Genomic DNA, 25,899 nt, shown 5'->3' on the forward strand with positions numbered 1-25,899 from the left:
GCCCGACGGCGGCGGGAGGCGGGGCGCGGGCAGCCGGCGGGGCGCGCCATGGACGCAGGTGAGGGCTCCCGGGGTCCCGGCGCCGCGGCGGGGGGCGGGGCGGGCCCGCGTCCCCGACCCGGCCCTGGGATCCCCCCCCACCCCGGCCCAGAACCGGGGAGACCGGGAGGCCGCCGTGGAAAGTTCTGGCAACTCAGGCGGTGCCCCCTTGCAGCCCCGTGGGCGCCCCTGCGGGAGGGCGGGCAGCAGGTGCCCCGAGTGGGGCGATTGGGGGGGGGGCATTTTCCACTCTCCTCGCCGCGCCCCTCGGGCCAGGCCGAAGTCCTTGGAGGGCAGGGGGCCCTGGGCGGGGAGGGACACGCGGAGGGAAGAGACCCCACGGAGGCGGGCGCCACGGGACGGGGTGCGGGGCGGAGCAGAGACGGGCGGACAAGGACCGGGCCGGGGGAAGCTCGTTCTGGAACTCCGACGCTCCCCCCGCCCCCGGGGGCCCCAGGCTGGCGCTGGGCCCGGGGTGGGGGGAGCACCTGGCTCCCAGCGCAGCCGGACCCCCGGCGCCGCCCCGCCCCCGCCCTCGGAGCGGCTGGAATGTCCTAGGAGGCTCGGGTGTCGAGAACCCGAGAACCCGAGGCCGCGGGCCCAGCAGCCCCGCCGGCTGATTGATTTACTCCGCAGCCCTATCTCCGCGCCATCGGGCCAGGTATTTGCCCCGGCGGGGCCCCCCGGAAAGCTGCGGGTTTTGTTAGGATAACCGGGGCAGTGCCGGCCGGCCGGCCTCGACGCGGCCCCGGCCCCCGGAATGCGTCTGCGTCCGGCCGGGGCTGCGGGTCGCTGCCGTCGGCCTCCCTCGTCCCACCTGTGCGGTAGGGCACCTGACGATGGCCGGCGAGGCACGCACAGGGCTGGCCGCAGGTCCACGGTTGTGACTTTGCAGTGCTCGTGGCATAGATGAGGCGCCTGAGGCGTGGAGCGTTTGTCGGGGGCCCTCGGGGGCGGGGGTGGGCGCAGCCGGGCTTCACGCGTTTGCTGCGCCAGCTCCGTGTTCGTGCAGGCGAGCGGTCTGCGAGCCGCGGCCCCGCACCTCCGCATCTCGTAAAAATGCGCGGCGACGCTGGCCGCTGTTCCCCGCACTGCCCTTAGTGTTGGCCGCGACGTCTTGACCTGCAGAGCTCCACCCACTCGGCAGCCCCCCCAGGCACGCGGACCTGCTGAAATCGTGGTGCTTGGGTAGGATTTGTGTGCAGAACCGTGTCTCCGGGCCTACAGCGCTGGTCCGTAGTAGGTACTCGATAGGAGGGTGGGATGGAGCGGTTGGTTGGCTGCCTCCGTGTATCCCATGCGCACGAGGTGGTTTGCGGTGGGGGGCGGGGCGTGGATTTGAGTTAAGTCAGCCAGCTCCCCCTTAGCAAACCCAACTTCCCATTTTCTCCTGTGTTCTCTTTGTGGTTGTGGCCTCGGTTCTTCCAGAAACAGCCCTTGGCTGGGGTGGGGGCACTGGCAATCCCAAGAGCCTCTAACAAGGCCTCAACACGGCTTGGGGTCTGGCTGGTGCCCCCTGGGGAGTATCTGGGCCACCCCCACCCTCCTGTAGGTCAGCAACTGCTAGGTCCCCCCTGCCTCCCTGCTCTTCTGGGAAGAGCCCAGCTCTCTGGGTCAAACTGGGGGTGCCTGGATGGCTCAGTCGGTTAAGCGCCCAACTCTTGGTCTCAGTTCAGGTTACGATCTCAGTTCATGGGTTCGAGCCTCAAGTCAGGCTCTGTGCTGACAGCATGGAGGGAGAGATGCTCTCTCTCCCTCTCTCTCTGCCCCTCCCCTGCTCCTCCCCCCCCCCCCCAATAAACATTTTTCAAAAAGTCACAGATCTTTCTGGCTCTAAGGGTCGACCTCATTTCTTCTCGATTTCATTTCCCCTGTTCCTTACAGACGACCCCCCCCCCAAAACTGGCCAGAACACCTCATTTCCTCATCTTCCAGGCTCTTCCTGACCTCCGCTAACAGTAGCCGGTGTCAGTTGAGCACTTGTTGGGCGTGCCCTCATCTAATCACCACAGCACCCCCAAGAGGTGCCGTTGTCCCCATTTTAAGGATGAGAAACCTGAGGAGGCACAGGGAGGTGAAGCAGCCCGGCCGGCCTGGTCCCTGAGCTCCAGCTCCTGGCTGGGACCCAGCCTCGTCCCAGGGCCGCAGGCCGGCTCTGCCCTGGACGCTCAGGGAGGAGATCAGGGGTCTGGTCTGCCTGTCACTCCCGATGACGCCCTCCAGTCCTGCCTCTATACGCTGTCGGGCAGGTGTACCTCCTCAGTCCTGCCTGCATCCAGCCGCTTGCCCACAGCCCTCCTTTCTGCTCAGGCCACTGTCCCCTCTCCCTTTGTCCCCACGGCCCCCTTCCCACCCTTCCACTCTCATTCCAGCCGTGTCCCGCGCCCCGGCTCTGGCTGCCAGGGGAACCCTTCTCTGTTGGTCAGTAGTTGGCTTATGCTGTGTCACCAACTAACCAGAACTCAGCTGCGTCAAGTGACAAGCGTGTATGTTTCTCAAGCTGCTGGAAATATTTGTGCACAAGCCTGTGTGGTCGTATTTTTTGTTCCTCTTGGGTAAGTGGCTGTGAGTGGAACAGCTGGATGATATGGCGGATGTATGCTTCACTTTCAGAAGAACCGACTAAGTGTTTCCCAAGCGGTTGCCCTGTCTTTACTCCCCACTGTGGTACCTGAGAGCTGCGGGTGTTGTCCATACTCGCCAAAGCTCGCTCGGCCCGGGTTCGTTGTTGTTCCAGGCTTTCTAATGGGTGCGTGGTGCTGCCTCCTGCCTGGAGTTGGCATTTCCAATTCTGATGGCATTTCTGGTGACCGGTGACATGGGACATCCTCTTATGCGCTTACGGGTCATCTGGACGTCCTCTTGGGTGAAGCGTTCGCAAATATTCCCGCCATTTTCTCATTGGGATATTTGACCTACTGAGTTGTTAGAGTTGTTTATACATTGTTGATAAAACTCCTTTGTCTGATAACGTGTCGTGAATATTTTCTCTCATTCTGACTTGCCTTTGTATGTGTTTAGTGATATCATCCTTTTTTAATACTGGGTTTAAAAAAAAAAACCCCAGTGTAGTTAATATTAGCACAGTGTAGTGTTATATGAGCTGCAGGTGTATAATATAGCGATTCAACAATTCCCTACTCAGTGCTCATCAAGGGTAAGTGACCTCTTAATCCCTGTCACCTGTTTCACACCCGTCACCCACCTCCCCTCTGGTAACCGTGTGTGTGTTCCTATAGTTAAGAGTCTGTTTTTTGGTTTGTCTCCCTCTTTCTCTCTTTTCGTCCCCCTCGCCCCCTCCGGCTCCTTTGTTTTATTTCTGAAGTTCCACATACGAGTGAAATCATACGGTATTTGTCTTTCTCTGGCTTGTTTCATTTAATACACTCTGGCTCCATCTACGTGGTTGCAAATGGCAAGATTTCATTCTTTTGATGGCCGGGTGATATTGCATTGTACGTATGTACCACATTTTCTTCATCCGTTCATCTATTGATGCACCCTTGAGCTGCTTCCCTAAATTGGCTGTTGTAAACAATGCTGCGATCAACACAGGGGTGCATGTACCCCTTTGAGTTAGTGCTTCTGTATTCTTTGGGGGGAATGCCCAGTAGTGCAATTATTGGATCGTAGGGTAGTTCTGTTTTTGCTTTCTTTTGAGGCGCTTGCGTACTGTCTAACACAGCGGCTGCATCGGTTTACGTTCCCACCAACAGTGCAAGAGGGTTCTTTTTCCACATGCTTGCCAACACATTTCTTCTTTTTTTTTTAATGTTTATTTTTGAGAGAGCATGAGTGGGGGAGCTGCAGAGAGGGGGGCGGACAGAGGATTCAAAGCGGGCTCTGCACTGACAGCAGAGAGCCCGATGTGGCACTTGAACTCAGGAACTGTGAGATCGTGACCTGAGCCAAAGTCAGACACTCAACCGACTGAGCCACAGGCACCCCTTGTTGTTCCTTGTGTTGTTGATTTCAGCCATTCTGACAGGTGTGAGGTGATACCTCATTGTAGTTTTGATTTGCATTTCCCTGATGATGAGTGATGTTGAGTATCTGTTCTTGTGTCTGTATGTCCATCTGTATGTCTTTAAAGAAATGTCTATTCACGTCTTCTACCCATTTTTAATCAGATTATTTGGGGTTTTTTTGGTGTTGAATTGTATAAGTTCTTTATGTATTTTGGATACTAATCCTTTTTTGGATATGTCATTTGTAAATATCTTCTTCCATTTGCTAGGTTGTCTTTTTGTTGGTGGTTTCCTCTGCTGTGCAGCTTAATGATATCTTTTGAAGAGGAAAAGTTTTTTTTTTTTAATTTTAAAGTCCAGTTTACCAATTTGTTTCTCTTATGGATCATGTTTTTGGTGTCATATATAAGAAATCTTTATTCATCCTAAGGTCACACAGATCGGCCATGTTTTTTCTAGGAGTTTTATAGTTTCAGGTATTACATTCAGGTTTATGATCCCTTTGGAGTTAATTCCTGTGGATATTGTGAAGAAGAGTCAATATTCACTTTTTTCCATGCAGGTAATCAGGTGATCCTATATGGTTTTTTTAACCTGTTTTTTAAAAGTTTTTGAAATTTATTTTTGAGAGAGAGAGAGAGACAGCGTGTAAGCAGAGGAGGGGCAGAGAGAGAGGGAGACACAGAGCAGGATCCAGGCTCTGAGCTGTCCGCACAGAGCCGGATACAGGGCTCAAACTCATAAACCATGAGATCATGACCTGAGCCAAAGTCAGAAGCTTAACCAACTGAGCCACCCAGGTGCCCTGATCCTATACCAGTTATGAAAAAGGCTTTCCTTCTCCACTGAATTGCTTTGGAAACTCAGCCAAAAATCAACTGACCAAGAAACTCTGGCAAAAATCAACTGACCAAATATGTGTGTGTCTTTCTACACTCTCATATTTTAATGCTCTATTGATATATGTGTCTATTATTTCATTAGTAATGAACCATCTGGTCTGTGATGGGTTTATAGTAAGTCTTGAAATCAGGTAGAGTCTTCCAATTTTGCCTTCCCTTTGAAAATAGTTTTGGTTATTCTAGGTGCTTTATATTTTCATAAAAATTTTATCCCTTTATTTTTTATTTTATTTTATTTTTATTTTAGAGAGAGCAGGAGAGGAGCAGAGAGAGGGAGGGAGAGACTCTCAAGCAGGCTCCATGCTCAGCACAGACCCCAACATGAGGCTTGATCCCAAAACCCTGAGATCATGACCTGAGCCAAAATCAAGAGTCAGATGCTCAACCAATGGAGCCACCCAGGCACCCCATTTTCGTAAAAATTTTATAATGAGCTTGTCACTTTCTGCATTTTAAAAAAGCCTGCTTGAATTTTTATTGTGACTGCAGTGAATCTATAGATGAATGTGGGGAGAATTGTCATCTTAACAGTTTGAGTGTTCTGAACAATGAACACGGTATGTACCTTTCCATTTATTTAGGACTTCTTTAATTTCTCAGCGGTGCTTTGTAATTTTCAGTGTCGATGTTTTGGAATTCGTTGGTTCGTTTTATTCCCACTTATTTTCCAGTTATGTTGGTGCTACTGTGAATTGGATTTTAGTTTTAATTTTGTTTTTTAATTATTTGCTACTAGTGCATAAGAACATAACCGATTCTGTATATTAATCTCGTAACCTTTGACCATATTAAATCCATTTATTTGTTTTTGGAATTGGTGTCGATTTCCTGGATTCTGTACGTAACAAGCATATCATCTGCAGACAAGGAGAGTTTTATTCCTTGTTTTGCAGTTTCTTGAATTTGGCAGTGATCTTACCTCCTCTATTAAAAAAACCCAACTATAATGGTGTTATTTTCTTCTTTGAATGTTTGATAGACTTTAACAGTGAAACCATCTGGGCATAGAGTTTTGTTGTTTTTTTTTTTTTCGTTTGTTTTTGGTAACAAATTTAACAGAAATACGATTCAGATTTCCTGTTTGTTCTTGTGTCAATTTTGGAGAGTTGGAGAGAGAAAGAAATTTCTTTCATATACGTTGTCAGATTTGTTGACATAAAGTTGTAGTATTCTCCTGATTTCCTTTTAACATCTGTAGGATCTGTGATGATAACCCCTTTTTCATTCCTGACATGGCTATTTGTGTTCTCTTTTTCTTAAGTCTAGATAGAGGTTTGTCAATTTGATCTTTTCAACCATCTTTTGACTTTGTTAATTTTTTCTATTGTCTGTTTTCTATTTCATTGATTTTTTTTAAAGAATAGATTTCATTTTTTTAAAGTAATCTCTGTACCCAACATGGGGCTCGAACGCATGACCCCAAGATCGAGAGTCATATGCTCTTCTGACTGAGCCAGTCAGGTGCCCCTGTTTCGTTGCTGTTTGTTCTTTATTGTTTCCTACTTCTACCTATGTTGCGTTTACTTTGGTCTTCCTTTTCCAGCAAGATTCCAGGGTGGACTCTAGGTGACCGATTTGAGACCTTTCTTTTTTTCTAATGTAGTCATTTATTTATTTTTTAAAGTTCGTTTACTTATTCTGAGAGACAGACAGAGAGAGAGGGAGAGATGGAATCCCTAGCAGTCTCCACACTGTCAGTACAGAGCCTGATGTGGGGCTCGAACCCACAAACTGCAAAATCACGACCTGAGCCAAAATCAAAAGTTGGATGCTTATCCAGCTGAGCCACCCAGACGCCCCCTCTGATGTAGTCATTTCAAGTTCTATGTCTCCCTCTAAGAACTGCATTAGCTGGATCTCACCCATACTGATACTTTGTTTTTACGTTATCATTCAGTTCAAAATGCTTTCTAATTTACCTCATGATTTTATTTTTGATCCATGAATTCTTTTCAAGTATGTTTAAGTTTTATTTTAATTTTATTAAAAAAAATTTTTTTTTTCATAGAGAGTGCAAGCAGGGGAGGGGCAGAGAGAGAGGGAGACACAGAATCTGAAGCAGGCTCCAGGCTCCGAGCCATCAGCACAGAGCCCGATGCGGGGCTTGAACTCACGGACTGGGAGATCATGACCTGAGCCGAAGTCAGAGGCTCAACCGACTGAGCCACCTAGGTGCCCCTATGTTGTTTAATTTTTATATATTAGGTATTATCCTATATATATCATTGTTACTGGTTTCTAACGTACTCCTGTTGTGGATGGTCAGAGAATACAGTTTGGGTTATTTCAACATACATATTTTTTAACATTGAGACTTGTTTGATGGCTTGGCATGTGATTTTTGTGTATGTACCTTTTGTCCTCGAAAAGAACAGTGTCTACAATTATTGGATGTTGCTGGGTCAAGGTAGTTTATAGCATTGATCAGATCCATTATGTCCCGAATGATGTTTTGTCCAGTTATTCCATTAATTGCTGTAAGAAGAGTGTTAAAATCTTTTATTTCAATTGTATATTTTGTGTACTTCTTCCTTTTATCTCTCTAAATTTTTGTTTCATGTATATTGAAGGTCTGCTATGAGGCACACATGCCTTCCTGGCGAATTGTCCCTTTTATCATTATGAAGTGTTCTCTTTATTACTGATAATACTCTGTCTTGAAGTCTGTCTGATCTTAAAATCCCCTGTAGCCTTTTTTGCTTACTGTTGGTATGGCATATCCTTCCCACTCGTTTACTTTCAACCTTAGTGTGTCTTTCTGTTTAAAGAGTGTCTATTGTAGGGGCGCCTGGGTGGCTCAGTCGGTTGAGCGTCCGACTTCAGCTCAGGTCGCGATCTCATGATCTCGCGGTCCGTGAGTTCGAGCCCCACGTCGGGCTCTGGGCTGATGGCTCGGAGCCTGGAGCCTGCTTCCGATTCTGTGTCTCCCTCTCTCTCTGTTCCTCCCCCGTTCATGCTCTGTCTCTCTCGCTGTCTCAAAAATAAATGTTTAAAAAAAAAAAATAGTGTCTATTGTAGGTAGCCTTGTAGGTCTTGGTTTTTATTTATTCTGTCCATCTCTGCTATTTAATTGGAATGTTTAGACCATCAACATTTAATGTAATTATTGATATGGTTGCGTTTAAGTCTATAATTTTATTATTGTTTTCTGTCCGTCTTCTCTATGGTTTTGCTCCTCTGGTTTACCTCCTAGTCCCATCCCTTCCCCCGGTTTGGGTAATATTTGAAAAAAATTTTTAAGATTTTATTTTTAATCTCTATACCCAACGTGGGGCTTGAACTCAACCCTGAGATCAAGAGTGGCACGCTCTACCGACCGGCCCAGCCAGGTGCCCCAGTATTTGAATATTTGTTAATATTCCATTTAAATTTATATCTTGGTGTTTTGGCTACATACTTCATGTTGTTATTACTATTAGTGATTGCTCTAGGGATTAGGAAGCATACCTAACCCTTCACAGTCTGCTTAGAGTTAATATTGTGTCAGTGTTCCTTTGTAACCTTACAGGTCTCTTTACTCTCACATCTGTCAAGCTTTACATATAGTTTTCATGTGTAGTACATCTACATCCATTGAAAACTCACCAGGGGCACCCCGGTGGCTCAGTTGGCTAAGCGTCCAACTCTTGATTTCAGCTCAGGTCATGATCTAACAGTTATGTGAGTTCGAGTCCCACGTCGAGCTTCACGCCGATGGAGCCTGCTTGGGATTCCCCTTCTTTCTCTGCCTCTGCCCCTCCCCTCTTGCACTCTCTCTGTCTTTCTCAAATAAATAAACTTAAAAAAGAAAACACTATAAAATGTTATGGTTTTTGCTTTCAACGCTCCTATGTATATTAACAAACGTAGGAGGAAAAATAATCTTTTATATTTACTTCGATAATTGTTTTTCCTTCACCCGAAATTTCCAAGTCTCTCTCTGGTATCACTTCTTTCAGCCCGAACAACTTTCAGCCTTTCTGTTCCAGAAGGTCTCTGGCAAGGTCTCCTCCCTGTTTCATCTGAGAATGGCTTGTTTTACTTGTGGTACACAGAACAATAAGGATGACCCCCAGAGCCCCCTCCCCTAGCTAGTCAAAGGAACACTGATCTCGATGCTGCTACGATAGGATTTTGCAGATGGAATTAAAGTCCCAAGTCAGCTGATCTTAAAATACAGAGATTGTCTGAGTAGGCCTGACCCAATCAGGTGAGTCCTTTAAAAGCAGAGAGATCTCTCTAACTGGTAGCAGAAAGAAAGAGAATTTTGAAGCCTGAGGAGGATCTGATGTGCCGTGCCTGGCTTCAGAGACGGAGAGGGTCACATGGGAAGGACTGTTTGCAGCCTCTGGGGGCAGAGAGCCTCAGACCCACAGAACTGGAATTGGCCAGCGATTTGAATGAAGCTGGAAGCTGATTCTTCCCTAGAGCTCTAGATAGGAGCTCCGTCCAATTGATGCCTTGATGTTGGCCTTCTTAAAACCCTGAATTGAGCCGCCTGGACTTCTGACTCACAGAACTGTGAGCTAACACATGGGCGTTTTGGTTATTTTTTTCTCATTAAAGAAAAAAAATTGTGATGTGGGGCGCCTGGGTGGCTCAGTTGGTTGAGCGTCCGACTTCGGCTCAGGTCGTGATCTCGTGGCCCGTGGGTTCGAGCCCTGGGTTGGGCTCTGTACCGACGGCTCAGAGCCTGGAGCCTGTTTCAGATTCTGTGTCTCCCTCTTTCGCTGACCCTCCCCTGTTCATGCTCTGTCTTTCTCTGTCTCAAAAATAGATAAACGTTAAAAAAATTAAAAAAACCAAACAGCTCCCTGCTCCCCCCTCCCCCCCCCCCCCCCCCCCCCCCCCCAGCTCATGGTGACCACCACTCTCCTTTGGTCTCTGAGCTTAATGACCCTAGGGACCTCCTATCCCTGGACTGCCACAGTGTTTGTCTTCCTGCGACTGGCTGCTTCTAGTTAGCATCATGTCCTTAAGGCCACTCCGTGTTGTATAGTGTGTCCGAATTTCCTTCCTTTCTAAGGCTGAGCAATATTCCATCGTATGGATGGACTGCATTTGTTATCCAAACATCATCCATCAGCAGGCAGTTGGGCCGCTGCTCTGTGTTAGCGGCTGTGAATACTGCGTCTATGGACACGGGTGTCCACAGGTCTCCTATAGCCCCTGATCTCAATTCTTTGGGCTGTCTACCCTGAAGTGGCACGATTGGATCATCTAGAAATTCTGTTTTTGCCTTTTTGAGGAACTGCTGTTAACAGTGTTTTGCCACAGTGACTGCGCCCTTTTACGTTCCTACCGAAGCCGTACAAGGATCGGTTTTCTCCACGTCCTGGCCTCTGTTTTTGTTTTTTTAATTAAAAAATTTTTTTTAAATTATGTTTTAAAGTTTATTTCGAGAGAGACAGAGAGCGTAGGCCGGGGAGGGGCAGGGGGAGAAGGAGAATCCCAAGCAGGTTCCGTGCCACCAGCACAGAGCGCCCGACGTGGGACTTGAACTCACGACACTGTGAGATCATGACCAAAATCAAGAGCCGGTGCCCCACCAACCGAGTCACCCAAGCGCCCCTTTTTTAAATCCTAGTGATTATAACAAGGCGGACGGGTGGGGTTTTTTTTTTGTTTTTTGTTTTTGTTTTTTTTTTTTTCAACGTTTATTTATTTTTGGGACAGAGAGAGACAGCATGAACGGGGGAGGAGCAGAGAGAGAGGGAGACACAGAATCGGAAACAGGCTCCAGGCTCTGAGCCATCAGCCCAGAGCCCGACGCGGGGCTCAAACTCACGGACCGCGAGATTGTGACCTGAGCTGAAGTCAGCCGCTTAACTGACTGCGCCACCCAGGTGCCCCTGGACGGGTGGTTTTAAGCTACTGTGTTTGTGGTTACTTTGTCATAGGACGATAGAATGCTAAAACGTACGTACCTTTATTCCTCAAGCACATTTTTTTTACGTCTCACTTTCTGGGTTGGCCCTTCTTTCCTTTTGACACTCGAAGCCAGACTCTAAGCTACTGTCTTCTGACCTGGCCATCTATTGAATGTTTGTGGAAATTCGGGTTATTGTTTCCCTCTAAAGAGAGATCGCATTTTCTTCTGCCTGTTTTCAAGACTTTATTATGGTCGTTGGTTTCGAGAAGTTACACGATGATGTATTTAGGCTGAGTGTTCCCCCCCCCCCCCCCCAGAGTTCCTGTTCTGGATTTTCTGAGTTTTATGGATCTGTAAATTTGTTTTTCGCCAGACTTGTGAAGTTGGCAGCTCTGTCGTACTTCAAATCTATCTTTCCCCCAAATCTCCCCTGGGACTTCCCTGACCGATGATGCATCAGACCTTGTGTGGCCACACAGGCCCCTGGCGTATCGTTCTTTTCCTGTTTTTTCCTTTCGTCGTCCTCTCTCCGTTCTTTGGATTAGTGTCTGTTCAGGTTCACAGACCCTTTTTCCCCCCCTGTTCTCTCAATTCTGCTACTGAGGCCAGCCAGTACATTTTTAACTTCAGGTATTATTATATATGCTTTAGTTGAAAATTTCCATTTGGTTCCCCCTTTTTTTTTTTTCAACGTTTATTTATTTTTGGGACAGAGAGAGACAGAGCGTGAACGGGGGAGGGTCAGAGAGAGAGGGAGACACAGAATCGGAAACAGGCTCCAGGCTCCAAGCCATCAGCCCAGAGCCCGACGCGGGGCTCGAACTCACGGACCGCGAGATCGCGACCTGGCTGAAGTCGGACGCTTAACCGACTGCGCCACCCAGGCACCCCTGGTTCCCTTTTTAAATAATGTTTGCTGGTAACAGCTGGGTGGCTCAGTATCGGGCTCGATACTTGATCTCAGCTCAGGTCTTGATCTCCGGGTGGTGAGTTCAGGCCCTACATGGGGCGTGGAGCCTGCTTAAGATTTTTTGTTTTTGTTTTTTTGTTTTTGTTTTTGTTTTTACTTGGATTGTATGTTTTTTGCTCTTGAGTTGTAGGAATTGTTTGCATATTTTGGATATTCGCCCCTTCTCAGATACATGATTTGCCAGTATTTCCTCCCGTTCTCTACATTGCCTTTTTCACTTTGTTGATGGTTTCTTTTGCTGTGTGGGAAGCTTTTTAGTTGGATGTGGTCCCGCTTGCTACTTTGTGTTTTGGTTGCTTTTGCTTTTTGAGTTTAATCCAAAAAAATCATCACCGAGACCGATGTCAAGGAGCTTTCTGCCTATGTTTTCCTCTAGAAGCTTTATGGTTTCAGGTCTTAAATTCAAGCCTTTACTCTGTTTTGAGTTAATTCTTGCGTGTGGTGTAAGAGAGCGGATGGTTCCTTCTTTGGCACGTGCCTGTTCAGTTTTCCCAACGCCGTTTATTAAAGAGGCGTTCATTTCCCTGTTGTATATTCTTGGCTCCTTTGCTGTAAATCAGTTGATGATAAATGCACGGGTTTATTTCTGGGCTGTTTCATTGATCTATGTGTCTGGGTCTTTGGGGGTTTTTTGTTTTTGTTTTTGAGAGAGAGAGAGCACGCTATCGGGGGAGAGGGGAAGAGGGAGAGAGACAGAGAAAGAGAGAATCTTAAGCAGGCTCCACGCTGAGTGTGGGCCCTGATGCGGGGCTTGATCTCATGGCCTGAGCTGAAACCAAAAGTCGGACCTCAGCCAATGGAGTCACCCAGGTGCCCCCCCCCCCTTTTTAAATTACAACCTCTTTGTGATATAGTGTGAAATCGGGGAGTGTGATGCTTTGTTTTTCTTTGTCAAGATTGCTTTGGCTATTCAGGGTCTTTTGCGGTTCCATACAAATCTTAGGATCACTTTATTTCTGTGGGAAATGCTGTTGGGATTTTGATAGGGATTGCTTACACTAAATCTTTATGTTACTCTGGGCAGTAGTGTGGGTATTTTCACAGTAGTGTTCCAGTCCATGAGTGTGGAATAGCTTTCCGTTTATTTGTGTTGTCTTCATTTTCTTTCATTAATGTCTTCTCATCTTTGGCTTATAGGTCTTGTACCTTCATGGTTAAAAAAAATTTTTTTAATGTTTGTTTATTTTTGAGAGAGAGAGCCAGAGCGTGAGCAGGGGAGGGGCAGGGAGAGAGGGAGACACAGAATTGGAAGCAGGCTCCAGGCTCCGAGCTGTCAGCACAGAGCTTGACGCGGGGCTCGAACCCACAAACCATGAGATCATGACCTGCGCCGAGTTGGATGCTTAACCCTGAGCCACCCAGGTGCCCCTAAGTTTATTCCTAGGGGCGCCTCGCTTGTTCAGTTGGTAGAGCATGCTACTCTTGATCTTGGGGTTCTGAGTTCAAGCCCCATGTTGGGGGTAGAGTTTACTTTAAAAAAGGATAAATTTATTCCTAGGTATTATTATTATTATTATTATTATTATTATTATTATTATATATTCTGTTTGATGCAATTGTAAATGGGTTGTTTTCTTTCTTTTTTAAGATTTTATTTTTAAGTAATCTCTACACTCAGTATGGGGCTCCAACCTGTAACTCCAAAATCAAGAGTCACATGCTCCACCAACTGAACCAGCCAGGCTCCTCTAAATGGATTATTTTCTTTTTTTTAAAAAAAATTTAATGTTTATTTATTATTGAAAGACAGACACAGAACATGAGCAGAGGAGGGGTGTAGAGAGGGGAAGACACAGAATCCGAAACAGGCTCCAGGCTCTGAGCTGTCAGCACAGAGCCTGATGTGGGGCTCGAACTCACAAACGTGAGATCATGACCTAAGCCAAAGAAGGACGCCCAACCGACTGAGCCACCCAGGCGCCCCAAAATGGATTATTTTCTTAATTTCTCTTTCTGACAGTTCATTATTAGTGGATAGAAATGAAATGGATTTTTGTTTATTGATTTTGTATCCTGCAACTTCACTGAATTCATTTATTATTTGAGTGTTTTGGTGGAGATTTTAGGGTTTTCTGTTAATATCATGTCATCTGCAAATGGTGACAATTTTACTTCTTTTCTTTAAAAAAAATTTGTTTTTTACATTTATTTTTGAGAGACAGAGTGAAACAGAACATGAGCAGGGGAGGGGCAGAGAGAGGAGACATAGAATCTGAAGCAGGGTCCAGGCTCTGAGCTGTCAGCACAGAGCCTCACATGGGGCTTGAACCCACAAACTGTGAGATCATGACCTGAGCTGAAGTCAGACACTCAACTGACTGAGCCACCCAGGCGCCCCAACTTCTTTCTTTTCAATGGGGATGCCTTTTATTTCTTTTTCTTGTCTAATTGCTGTGGCTAGGATTTCCAATACCATGTTGAATGAAAGTGGTGAGAATGGGCATCCTTGACTTGTTCCTGATCTTAGAGGAAAAGCTTTCAGCTTTTCACCAATAAGTAAGATGCTACCTGTGGGCCTGTCCTATATGGTGGCCTTGATTATACTGAGGGGTGTTCTATACCCACTTTTGTTGAGTTGTTTTTTTTTTTAATCATAAGTGGATGTTGACTTTTGCCAAATACTTTTCCTGCATCTGTTGAGAGGATCTTGTGCTTTATTTTTCCCCTTTCATTTTGTTAATGTATTGAGTGTATCATATTGACTTTTGTGTATGTTGAACCATCCCTGGAATCCCATCCCACTTGGGACATGGTGCATGATCCTTTTAATGTATTGTTGAATTTGGTTTGCTACCATTTTATTGAGGACGTTTGCATCTGTGTGAATCCAGGCCCATTGGCCTGTGATTTTCTTTTCTTGTGGCATCCTTGTCTGGTTTTGATATCAGGGTGATGCTGGCTTCATAAAATGAATGTGGAAGTGTTCCCTTCTCTTCCATTTTTTGGAAGCGTTTAAGAAGGATTGGTATTAATTCTTTGAATATTTGGAATTCACCAGTGAAGTCGTCTGGTTCTAGACTTTGGTTTGTTGGGAGGTTTTTGATGAACATGATTCTGTTCAGATTCTGTTTATCTTCATGATTCTGTCTTGGTAGATTGTATGTTTCTAGGAATTTACTCCTCTCTTCTAGGTTGTCAAATTGTTGGCTTTTTACAATTATTCATCGTAGTCTCTTTATGACCCTTTGCGTTTCTGTGGTATCAGTTGTAACATCTTTTGTTTTTGATTTTGAGTCTTTTCCTTTGTGAGTCTAGCTGTAAGTTTGTCCATTTTGTTTATCTTTTCAAAGAACTAGCTCTTCATTTCACTGATCTTTTCTCTTGCCTTTTTAGTCTCTATTTTATTTATTTCTGCTCTGATCTTTGTTATTTCCTTCCTTCTCCTAACGTTGGGCTTTATTTGTTCTTTTCCTCCTAATTTCTTTCCTTCTAGTTTCCCCTAATTTTCCCCTAATTTTCCCCTGACTTGTAAAGTCAGGATGTTAATTTGAGATTTTTCTTGTTTTTCTGATGAGGCATTTATTACTGTGAACTTTCCTCTCAGAACTGCTTTGGCTGCATCCCATCCCATACAGGAAATCTGTTGTATTTATATATTCGTCATGAGGTATTTTTTAATTTGCCTTTTGATTTCACCTTTGACTCATTGGTGGTTCAGCAGCGTGTTGTGGAATCTCCACATATTTGTGAATTTTCCAGTTTTCCTCCTGTAATTGCTTTCTAGTTTCAAAGCACTGTTGTTCAAGAAGATCTTTGGTAAGATAACAGTCTTGAATTTATTAAGACTTGTTTGTGGGGGTGCCTTGTCCATTAAGTGTCTGACTCTTGGTTTTGGCTCAGGTCATAATCTCACCGTTCATGAGTTTGAGCCCCACCTTGGGCTGTGTGCTGGTGATGTGGAGCCTTGGAATTCTCTCTTTCCTCCTCTCTGCCTCTCACCTGCTTATGCGCTCTCTCTCTCTCTTTCAAAATAAATAAACTTAAAAAAAAAAACTTGTTTGTGGCCTAACATATATTCTGTAATGGTGAATGTTCTTTGTGTACTTGGGAATAATGTGTATTCTATTGGTTTTGGGTGGAATGTTCTGTGTAGATCTAAGTCCATCTGGTCTGACATGTTTACTTTTTTTTAAATGTTTTATCATTTATTTTTGAGAGAGATACAGAGTATGGGTGGGGAAGGGGCAGAAATGGAGACACAGAAGCTGAAGCAGGCTCCAGGCTCCGAGCTGTTAGCACAGAGCCCGACGCGGGGCTTGAACTCACGAATGGGGTTCGACTCCAGTCTGTCTGCTTTTGGTCATTTTTGTGTCTTCATGTGGTTTCCTTTTGTGCTTTGTCTACATCCATAGGAGAGAGAGACTTAAAATTAAAAAAAATTTTTAAAGTTTATTTATCTTGAGAGAGAGAGAGCAGGCAGGAGAGGGGCAGAGAGAGAAGGGGAGAGAGAGAATTCCAAGCAGATTCCACACTGTCAGCATGGAGCCTGATGCTGGGCTCAAACCCACAAACTGTGAGATCGCGACCTGAGCTGAAACCAAGAGTCGGACACTCAACTCACCGAACTACCCAGGCGCCCGGGATAGACTTAAATTTATTTATTTTTTAAATATTTATTTATTTTGAGAGAGAGACAGAGGATCCGAAGTGGGCTATCTGTTGTCAGCACAGCGATGTGGGGCTTGAACTCACAAATCATGAGATCATGATCTGCGCTGAAGTCAGACGCTTGACTGAGCCCCCCAGTTGCCCCTATATTTATTTTTTTAAGTGAACTGCATGCCCAACATGGGGCTCAAACTCATGACTCTGAGGTCAAAAGTTGCATGTGCCACTGACTGAGCCAGCCAGGCGCCCGCCCCTGTTTTACCACAGAATTTGATTTATTTTTTATTTTAATTTTTAAAAACTTTTTTTAATGTTTATTTTTCAGTGAGACAGAGACAGAATACGAGTGGGTTAGGGGTAGAGAGAGAGGGAGACCCAAAATCCGAAACAGGCTCCAGGCTCCGAGCTGTCAGCACAGAGCCCGACCCGGGGCTCGAACTCATGAGCCGTGAGATCATGACCTGAGCCGAAGTCAGTTAACCGCCTGAGCCACCCAGGCCCCCCCATCTCTTGTCACCTTTAAGAACACTTAGGAAGTAAACCTCCAAAGCCAGGCCCTGGGCCACCCACCCTGCTGTGGGGGCCTTGAATGCCCACCCAGGTCCCTTTCGCAGGCCGTTCCTCTGGAACCCACCTGAGACTTAGAGGTTCTCAGCCGTCAGGGTGCTCTGAGGAGTAGCAGGCTACCTTCGGGACTTGTAGAACCTGCTTGGGTGCCTCTGGAGTGATAGCCTCAGAAATAACAGCCCCGTTACTTTACCAGCAAAATGGGCTTATTCGGGAAGAGTAGAGAATTGCAACTCGGGACGTGCGAGCTGGGGTAAAATCACAGGCAAGTCCTACAAAGAGGATTATTTTAGGAGGAGGACGCTGGGAGGGGCTGTCCTGACCCGGAGATTGGCAGGAAGGAGTTCAGGGTGAGGGCGGTTTCTCACTGGCCGAGTCGCTGGGGTGGCGGGTCTCTTGTTGGAGATGCAGGGTCCGTCCTTCCCTCTGGGCCCGCGATCACGATGGTCTCCTGGTGAGGGTGCCTCTGCTGGGCTCTGTCAGTAACTGACAGTTGTTCCTGGAATTGATGTCGAGGGTCCAGCTCTGCCATCTGGCCTCCTGCCTCCATTTTAGTGAGCCTTCCCTTAGGGGTTTCCACAGGAGTCCCCGGGGTGGGTGCCGAAGGCCAGGCCGGGGCTGGAAGGCGGCTCAGGGCCCCTGCGCCCTTGCTTCCCGAAGCTGGCGGGCTTTCCCCACCCCTGCTGGCTGCCCCTTCCCTGCCCCCTCTCAGGCTTCTGTTCCCTCTGTGCCTCAGCTGGCACTTGGCCCTTAGTCACCTCCTGGCTCTTTGAAGTCCATCCCTAGCCTGGGCCTGGCAACCCTGGGGCACCTTGTCTTCCCTACCTCACAAGCCAGGACTCTGGCTTGGCTCATCTCTCAGACCAGCTCTCCGGGGCTAAGATCCTTACTGGTCCGGTCTTCCAGGGACAGGGCAGTGGGGGCGGGACCCAGCGGCCGCCATGGGGACCAAGGCCTGTGTCCCATCCCTGCCTGGTGCTGTGCTGACCGTGTGGCTGCCCGGAGACCCTTCCCGTCTGCGCCTGTTTTCTCGTCTCACCCTTCCACTTCGGGTGGATCCTTCCAGCGCCGAGCCAGCCCAGCCGGGAGAGGCCTGAGTGCGGGCACGTGCAGGGTGGGGACGGGCAGCGTCGCTGTGACTTTGTCCCTGGAGGGGCTGTGACTTGCGGCTCACGGGGAGGAGTCCCACCTGGTCACTGTCCCTGGCGTTTCTTCCCAGGAGCGGACGCAAAAGGGGGCGGCGGCCCCGCAGCCCCCCAGGATCCCTGCGGCCCCGCACTGCCCCAGCTCCCACGCCGCCCTCAGCTCCTGGATGAGGACGGAGGGCCCAGCGAGGAAGTGGCCGTGGATGCAGGCAGCTCCCCGGCCCCGGAGGAGCACCGGGCTGAGTCCCAGGCTGAGGCCTCGACGGCGGCCCCTCCCGAGGCCGAGGCCACGGGCGAGGCCAGACTGGGGCCCAAGGTGGCTGTCGGAGGGGTGCCCAACATCGGCTTCGTGGGCGAGCCCCCGCCCTACGCACCGCCGGACCCCAAGGCAGTGCATCTGCTCTACCCGCCCTTCCCGCAGGGGCCCGTCCTCTTCCAGCCTGGCCCCTCGCCCCAGGCCCTGTACCCACCGCCACCGGCCGCGCCCCTGTACCCCGCGCCCACCACGCCACCGCTATTTGCATCGTTCCCGGTGGTGAGTGCCTTGTACCTCTGACCCCAGGTCTCCCCTGTCTCGCTGTCTCACTTCTCTTGCCCCTCCTCTCTCCCCAGTGGGGGTGGAGGGTGGGGAGAGTTGGGCATGCAGGTGACCAAAAGTCACCATAAGTGACCCTTGCAGAGGGGCTTCGGTGCCCAGATGAGGGAAAGGAGAAGGTCACGCCAGCCTGGAGGGTGGGCAAGCCTGGAAGGCTTCCCAGAGGTGGGGGCTTTTGAGCTGAGTTCTGAGGGATGAGGAGGGGTGCTCTGGGCACAGGGTAGGGGGTGGCCAGGCCCGGCTGTTCTGGGAATGATGGTGGTCGACTCAGGGAAGAAAGGAGGGGGGGGTTCCGTTGTAAGGGGCCCTGGGGCCTTTGGGTGGGAGATGACTTGGTGAGATTTGTAGAAAAATCAAAAAATCCTGGGATGCCCATGGAGGAGAGCTTAGGGGTCCCTGGTGGTGGGGAGTCCAGTCAGGACGGGGGGGCACCGCCACGGCTCACCCTGGACTGAGCAATTGGTGGAGGGCACAAGTGACAGGACTCCTGGGGGCCAGGGGGCCAGGGAGTGCAGAGGGAGAAGGCAGACGGGGGCCCTGACCCGGCCCCGTGGTGACCCACAGCCTCACTGGGCGGGAGTCGGGGGTGGACGGGAGGACCCTCCAGTGACCCCCATGGCCGTGTCCTCACCGCGGTGTCTGGAGGCTGGGCCGGCTCCCTCACTGGCCGCGGCCTCTGCCCCTGCAGTACAACAGCCCCGTGGCCAGCATGCCCGCCCCGCCCCTGGTGGAGCACAGGCCCCTGCCCAAGGACTACATGATGGAGTCCGTGCTCGTGACCCTCTTCTGCTGCCTCCTCACAGGGCTCATCGCTATCGTCTATTCCCACGAGGTAGGTGGGGGTGGGGCAGCCCTGCCAACAGTTGGGGGGAAGAGCCCCGGCGGGGCCCACACAGCCCCTGCCCCCCTGTCCCGGCCACCGGGTGTCTCGGGAGGGTGGCGGGAATTGGGAAAACAGTGCTCGGTTGACCCTGCGGTCCTGGCCCCTCTTGAATGGACACCTCCTCCCCTCTCCTGTCTCTGTCCCGTGCCACTCAAGATCTGCTCTGGAAAAGTCAGCTAAACCAGTTTACAGCGAAGGTGTGAATGATTGCTAAGGCCCCAGGAACTGCCTGCCTCAGTGGGGGCTTGTGTTTGACGGGGTAGAGACAGTCCTCCGTCCATTCACTCGTCTCTTGTAGCCCTCCGCCCCCGTCCCTCTAGCTCCTCATCCGTCCATGGACCCATCCCTCCGTTTCCTTCCGTCCAACCACCGTCCCACCCACCCCTCTATTCATCTATTAACTCACCCGTCCGCCTCTCCCTGTCCGTCCAACACCTTCCACCTGTCCTTCTGTCCATCCATTATCTGCATAGCTTTCTTCCTCCCTCCTGACATCCCTGACTGTTACCAGGCAGGGGGTACCCTGGGGACCCGGTGACGCTGGTGTGAGGATGTTCTAACGGAGTAGGCCAGCCCCTGGGGGCTTCTGCCCACGGCAGACCTGGCCGGGCCCTGACCTCCCCGCGCTGGTCAGGCTCCCCCATCATAAACCAGGACGGTGGGGAGAAGGCAGCTCTCAGGACCGCTCGGAGGCGGGAGTCTGGAGGCCACAGCCTGCCTGTGAGTTCTGACTCCACCGCTAGCTGTGTGGCCCTGGGTGGGCCTTTGTTTCCTCATCTGCACGGTGGGGGCAGCAGTGACCCCGGTCTCAGGGCTGTCGTGAGGGTTGTAGGAGAGGCTGAGTGTGCGCCCGTGGCCTCTGTTGTCGCTGCTCCTTCACGTGAGGTGGCCGGGCGCGTCCTGAGCATCCCGGGCTGTCTGCATTCCAGGCTGTGTGCTGGGGCCTGGCCCTGCTGGTGGCACGTGGGGGGCCTCGGGGGCTCCCGTCCACTCCCTGCCTCTGTCTCGTTGCAGACGCGCGCGGCCCTGAGCAGGGGGGACCTGGCCCAGGCCGAGGAGGCTTCCCGCAAGGCCCGCTCGCTCGTGCTCTTCAGCCTGCTCTTTGGGGTCTTTGTGTCCACCAGCTGGGTCATCTACGTGGTCGTGGCCCTGTACCTCCCCTGAGGGCCGCAGGCTCCTTTCAGATGCCTGGATGCACAAGGACACCCAGCCTGGCCAGACGCTTCCTGTGGACTTTGATCCCTGCCGGTGGCCATCTGTTGCCTCCAGAGGGGCCCCAGGGCCAGAAGAAGGTGGGGTCTGCAGCCCTTGGCACATCTGTGGCCGGGCCTCAGCCCCTACGGGTGGCCTCAGGCAGCGTCCTACACCGGAGTGGCTCCAGGGCCCAGGCCCAGCGGTGGGACGGGGCCCACTGGAGCTCGGCGTCCTGTGCTTCCTCCCGAGGTCTTTCTGGGACTGGGCTGGCTGGGCCCCCATGGCTCTTGCCTTCACCTTACACCCGGCAGACCACCCAAGGGACCGGGGCTCTCGTCCTCAGAGCCATCTGGAAGGATGTTGCAAACTCCGGCCTCCTCCCCCCTCCAGTCCAGCCTGGTGTCCATGGGGCAAAGCTGCTGGTGTGTCCTTTTCCCTGTCGGGGAGCTGAGTGTGGCGTCGTCCCTCTCCTCGTCGCTCCTGGCTGATTGTCCTGAGCCCTGGCCCCTTCCTAGGAGACAGGCTCTCTCATGTCGACTCCATGTCCAGAAACCAAGGCCACCGTGTCTGGTCAATAAACAACAAGCTGCCCCCGGGCGGGTGTTGCTACTTCCTGGCTCAGTTTCAGGGCGAGCGGCACATCTGTCCACAGCCGGCCTCTGGGGGCTCCCACGCCTGCCCCTCCCAGGGATGCTGTTTGCACAAAGGCAGCTCTGTCAAGGGCCCGTCTGTCGCTCACGTCGTGTGGCCCCTCTGAGATGTGATGCTGCTTCTCCCTAGACCGCTTCTCCTGGGGCTGCTTCACTAGATGGTTCTGTCTCCTGGTTTGGCCCACTCTCTCCATCTGTGGTCTTGCGGCATTTTTGGAATGTGCATTTTCTGCTCACTCCTTCTGCCCCCAACTTTATCGCCCACCAGCGGAGGATCAACCGGGCCCTGTGTGGTAAGGGCACCCTGACCGGGGAGCACAGTGCCAGACAGCCTAGACAGCTCTATGTCGGTGTCCCTGCGTCATGCCTGGTACACCGGTCCAGTCAGCTGTGGTCCTGAGAATGGCCCTCCATTCTAACGAGGTTTCGAGCCATCTGCAGAGGAAGGGGCTTAGGGAACAGGGAGTGGGGGCCCCGCCGTGGCTTCCCTCCACGCCTTGTGATCAGCAGTGATCTTCTGGCTTGTCCAGGTCCCAGCCCCAAGAACAGTCCTTGACTTTAAGGAGTTTCTGGCTTCTTGAGGAAATTGTGTTTTCCCCATCTGTAAAATGGGCTGGCGGTGTAACTTGTCCCCTGGAGTTGTGGGCAGACTCCGTGGAGGGCCCGTGGGTGTTCAGCATGGTGCCTGGTGTGTGGTGAGCACGTGGAGTGGAGCTGCTGGGGACCGGTGGTGGGGATTTCTCCAGGGTCTCCCACAGCCAGAGGTTTTGGGAAAGCAGGGAGCAAGCCTGTTACTACGGGCTTAGGGACCCAGGAGTTTCCCAACCAGAAGGGGAAGCCGTTAATGGGCGTTTTCCTGGGGAGGTGTCCAGATTCAGGGGGGTCTGTGATTCAGCAAGATAAAAAAGCATCTGCATGGAGAAGAGGAAGCCTCCCCCCAGCTGAGCCGTACCAGAATGACAGATCAAGTTAAATCAAGTGACTTCTGAGCACCCACTGTCCTCGCACCTGAAGCAGGAGAATGTCCCATCTCAGCCTGGAGATGCTCTGGGGAGCTGAAGAGTCAGGATGAGGAAGTAAGTGGTGAGCGACAACGCTAGGGGGTGGTTGAAAGGTGGTTTCCTGCTGTCGGCACAGGGCTGGTCTAGAATTTAGGGTATCAAACACTAGAAAGCATGGTAGCCACCAAAAAGGAGGGCTCCGTTTTTTAAAGGACCAGTAGATGCCAAACGATGTTTGGTAGACCCCAACAGCGACAGCTTTTCTTACTAAACTCTTAAGTAAAATCAAGATAGAAAGAAATCATCTAGACCAGTGTTCCTCGAACTTTATGTAGGAAATCTTTGAAATGGAGGTTCTGGTTCAGTAAGTAAGACTGGAGATTTTGCGTTTCTACTGAGCTCCCAGCGATGCTGAAGCTGGGACATGTACCGACGGCAAATGGCACATTTCAATGGAAAATTACTAAAACCATTAAAAGCCAATATACCCAGGATCAAGCTGTGGATGCCCTCTAGTGTCTACTCAACACGGCTGTGAGGTTCTAGCTTCTGTAAAAAACAACAGTGAGATTTGTAGTATAAAAAGTAGAAGAGACAATGATTCCTTAGCAAGAATATCCAAGAATCCATGAAAGAAATTTGGAGAACTCAGTAAAATGGTTGGATTTAAAATCTACAAATAGTCAATAGCAAGAGTCGGTTAAAAGTGGAACAAATTTAAACATTCCACTCGTAATAGTGATAAAAACCATAAGATCTAGGAACATATTTAACAAGACAGATCCAGATCCAAATGCACGATTTTTAAAAAAATTACCAAAAGGCAAAAACAAAAAGCTGGACAAAATAGATAGGAAAAGGTAATGTAAAGATATCTAGCCTTCTTAAATAGAGATTTAATTGAGTTCCCAAAAGGAAACCAAGCTCTTAAACTATGGCAAAATATTTTTAAAATTAACATGGAAGGAAAGTGTGCAGCAATTGCTATTTTTTTTTCAGTTTAACGAGGGGGGAACTTTCTGCACCTGATACTAAAACTTAGCATAAAGCTACGGTGATCAGGACAGCATGGCTTTGCCACAGAGATAGATCAGTAAAAAATAACAGAAGTCCAGAAAATGTTCCAAGTGTGTATGAGAAGTTAATATTTGATGAAAATGGCATTTAAATTGGGAGAGTCAGGGATGGCTTATAATTAGTAGAGTTATCTGGTTGGAAAGAGTAATTATAACTGTATGAAAAAACAAATTCCAGATGGGTTAAAGAGCTAGGTATAAAATAGCCCTGCACTCACGATGGACGAAAGCCTAGGAGGGTGTCTTTAACCTCAGGGTGCTGGTGCAGGACAGAGGGGAGGCTGCTCACATCTGGAAAACCATCCAGAAAGACTGATGGAACCGAGTCTTGTACATCAGGAAAATATGGATCTAAAGCACGAGGTGGCTTTCCCTTGTCACATGGGTAAAGAATTGACTGAATACATCCAGAGTTGGTGAGGGCTCCCTCACCAACTCATCTATTGCCAATGTGTATGCTGCCACTGTATTTCTGGAAAGTAGACAGTCTCTATTAATACATGCACGCTGTATTCATACGCATGTATGTGCAAAGAACAGTCTAGAAGGATATATCCTAAACTGCTGACAGTGGGCTGCCCTTGAGGAGGGATCGGGAGGAAGCGGAGGGTCTGTGCAATATGTTGCTGAACTTCAAAACAGAGCTGTGTTCGTGTGTTGTGTAATGAAAACACAACTGAAAAACGTGCATGCCTTTTGACCTGGCAATTCCAGCTTTAGGATTTACAGTGGTGAACAAAGTTTGTTTTCCTGAAGCTTCCAGTCCAGTGCGGCGGGATCTATCAGACAGCGTAGTTACCAGCTGTGCCAGAGCACCACGAAGGAGAGGGAGCTAGGCAAGTTCGAAAGTGGAGTGGAACGGAGGAGAACCTGATTTGGGTGCATCCCAACTTCAGAGATGTTAGAGTGTGTGTGTCTTAGAGTCTTAGACTTCGAAGTATTTGACCTGAAAGTGGTAAAGACAGGCTTTCCTGAGGACGTTGTGGATCTGTTAAAAAGTGCGATGAGGGGCGCCTGGGTGGTGCAGTCGGTTGAGCGTCCGACTTCAGCCAGGTCACGATCTCGTGGTCCGGGAGTTCGAGCCCCGCGTCCGGCTCTGGGCTGATGATGGCTCAGAGCCTGGAGCCTGTTTCCGATTCTGTGTCTCCCTCTCTCTCTGCCCCTCCCCCGTTCATGCTCTGTCTCTCTCTGTCCCAAAAATAAATAAACGTTGAAAAAAAAAATTAAAAAAAAAAGTGCGATGAGGTGCTGCCAACCTGCACCCCCAAGTGGCTGAATCATTTTGCATCCCACCCCCAGCAACAGAGATGCAAATGCTGCCACCCCTCCCCCGCCCCCCCCCCCCCCCATTTGTCTTGTAGGTTTCAGTGCTGCTGGCAGGGAGAGCTGTAGTGGTGCCTCAGTGTGGCTTTAATTTGCATTACTCTGATGACTAATGATGTTGAGCCTTTTATCGTGTGCTTATCAGCGATTTCCATCTCTTTTTATCATGTGCCTGTGCAAGACTTGTGCCCATTTTATGCTGGCCTGTCTTCTTAATAGTCTAGGGGGGTTCTTTATCTGTTCTGGCACCGAGTCCTGTAGTCTCGCCTTTGCACTCTGTGCGGGGTCATCTGATAAAAAGTCCTCAGTTTTAAGATCTACAAATTTATCTTTTCCTTTACGGATAACGCTTTACTCTTAGGTCATGAAGATATTCTCTTATATTGCCTTCTAGATCCACAGCTTTACTGTGTGTTTTCACATTTGGATCTGTCACCTACCTGGAAGTCCATTTGTTTATTTCTTGTTCCATTGTCACATTTCATTACTGCAGCGTGAGACTAAGTGTTGATATTGGGAAGGTCAAGCCCTCCCACTGTCTTTAAGGGTCTTGGACATTTAAATTCATTTATATTTATAATCAATTTTAGAATTAACTTGTCAATTTTCACCAAAATAAAGATTGGGATTTGACTATGATTGCTTTAAATCTATGGATTAATTTGGTGACAACTGGTATGTTTACTAACTTTTCCAACAAAAATGATGAATTTCCTTACTTGTTTAGATCTCTAAAAATTTTTCCCCTTGATTTTGAATTTGTTTTCTGTACAGAAATATTGTACATATTTTGTTAGTATCCCTGGGTATCTGATTTCTTGATGCTATTATAAATATTTTGTTTCTTTTGTTACTTGCTAGTATACAGAAATACAGTTGATTCTTGATTATTGACTCTGTATCCAGCAATCTAAGTCCACTTATTCTGATAATTTATCTGTAGATTGTTGATTTTTTATTCACATGAATATTATCTATGTGTAATGGATTGTCTTCCTTTTGAAGCCTTATGGGGTGTGTGTGTGTGTGTGTGTGTGTGTGTGTGTGTGTGTGTGTGTGTATGTGTGTGTGTGTATGTGTGTATGTGTGATTTGCTGTCCTGCACTGGCCGGGACCCCCCAGAACAG

General features: G+C 49.1%; 1 protein-coding gene across 1 annotated transcript; it reads left to right on the forward strand.

Moving 5' to 3' along the window:
* The first annotated feature begins 13 nt into the window (after nt 1-13).
* On the forward strand, nt 14-25,673 carry PRRT1B (proline rich transmembrane protein 1B). Its single transcript, XM_045043121.1, has 4 exons — nt 14-58; nt 18,125-18,585; nt 19,334-19,477; nt 20,543-25,673. The coding sequence occupies exons 1-4, from the start codon at nt 49-51 to the stop codon at nt 20,690-20,692; spliced, it is 765 nt and encodes a 254-aa protein (XP_044899056.1). The 5' UTR covers nt 14-48; the 3' UTR covers nt 20,693-25,673.
* Nucleotides 25,674-25,899: the final 226 nt, after the last annotated feature.

The sequence above is a fragment of the Felis catus genome, chromosome D4, assembly GCF_018350175.1.
Source record: "Felis catus isolate Fca126 chromosome D4, F.catus_Fca126_mat1.0, whole genome shotgun sequence".
NCBI lineage: Eukaryota > Metazoa > Chordata > Mammalia > Carnivora > Felidae > Felis > Felis catus.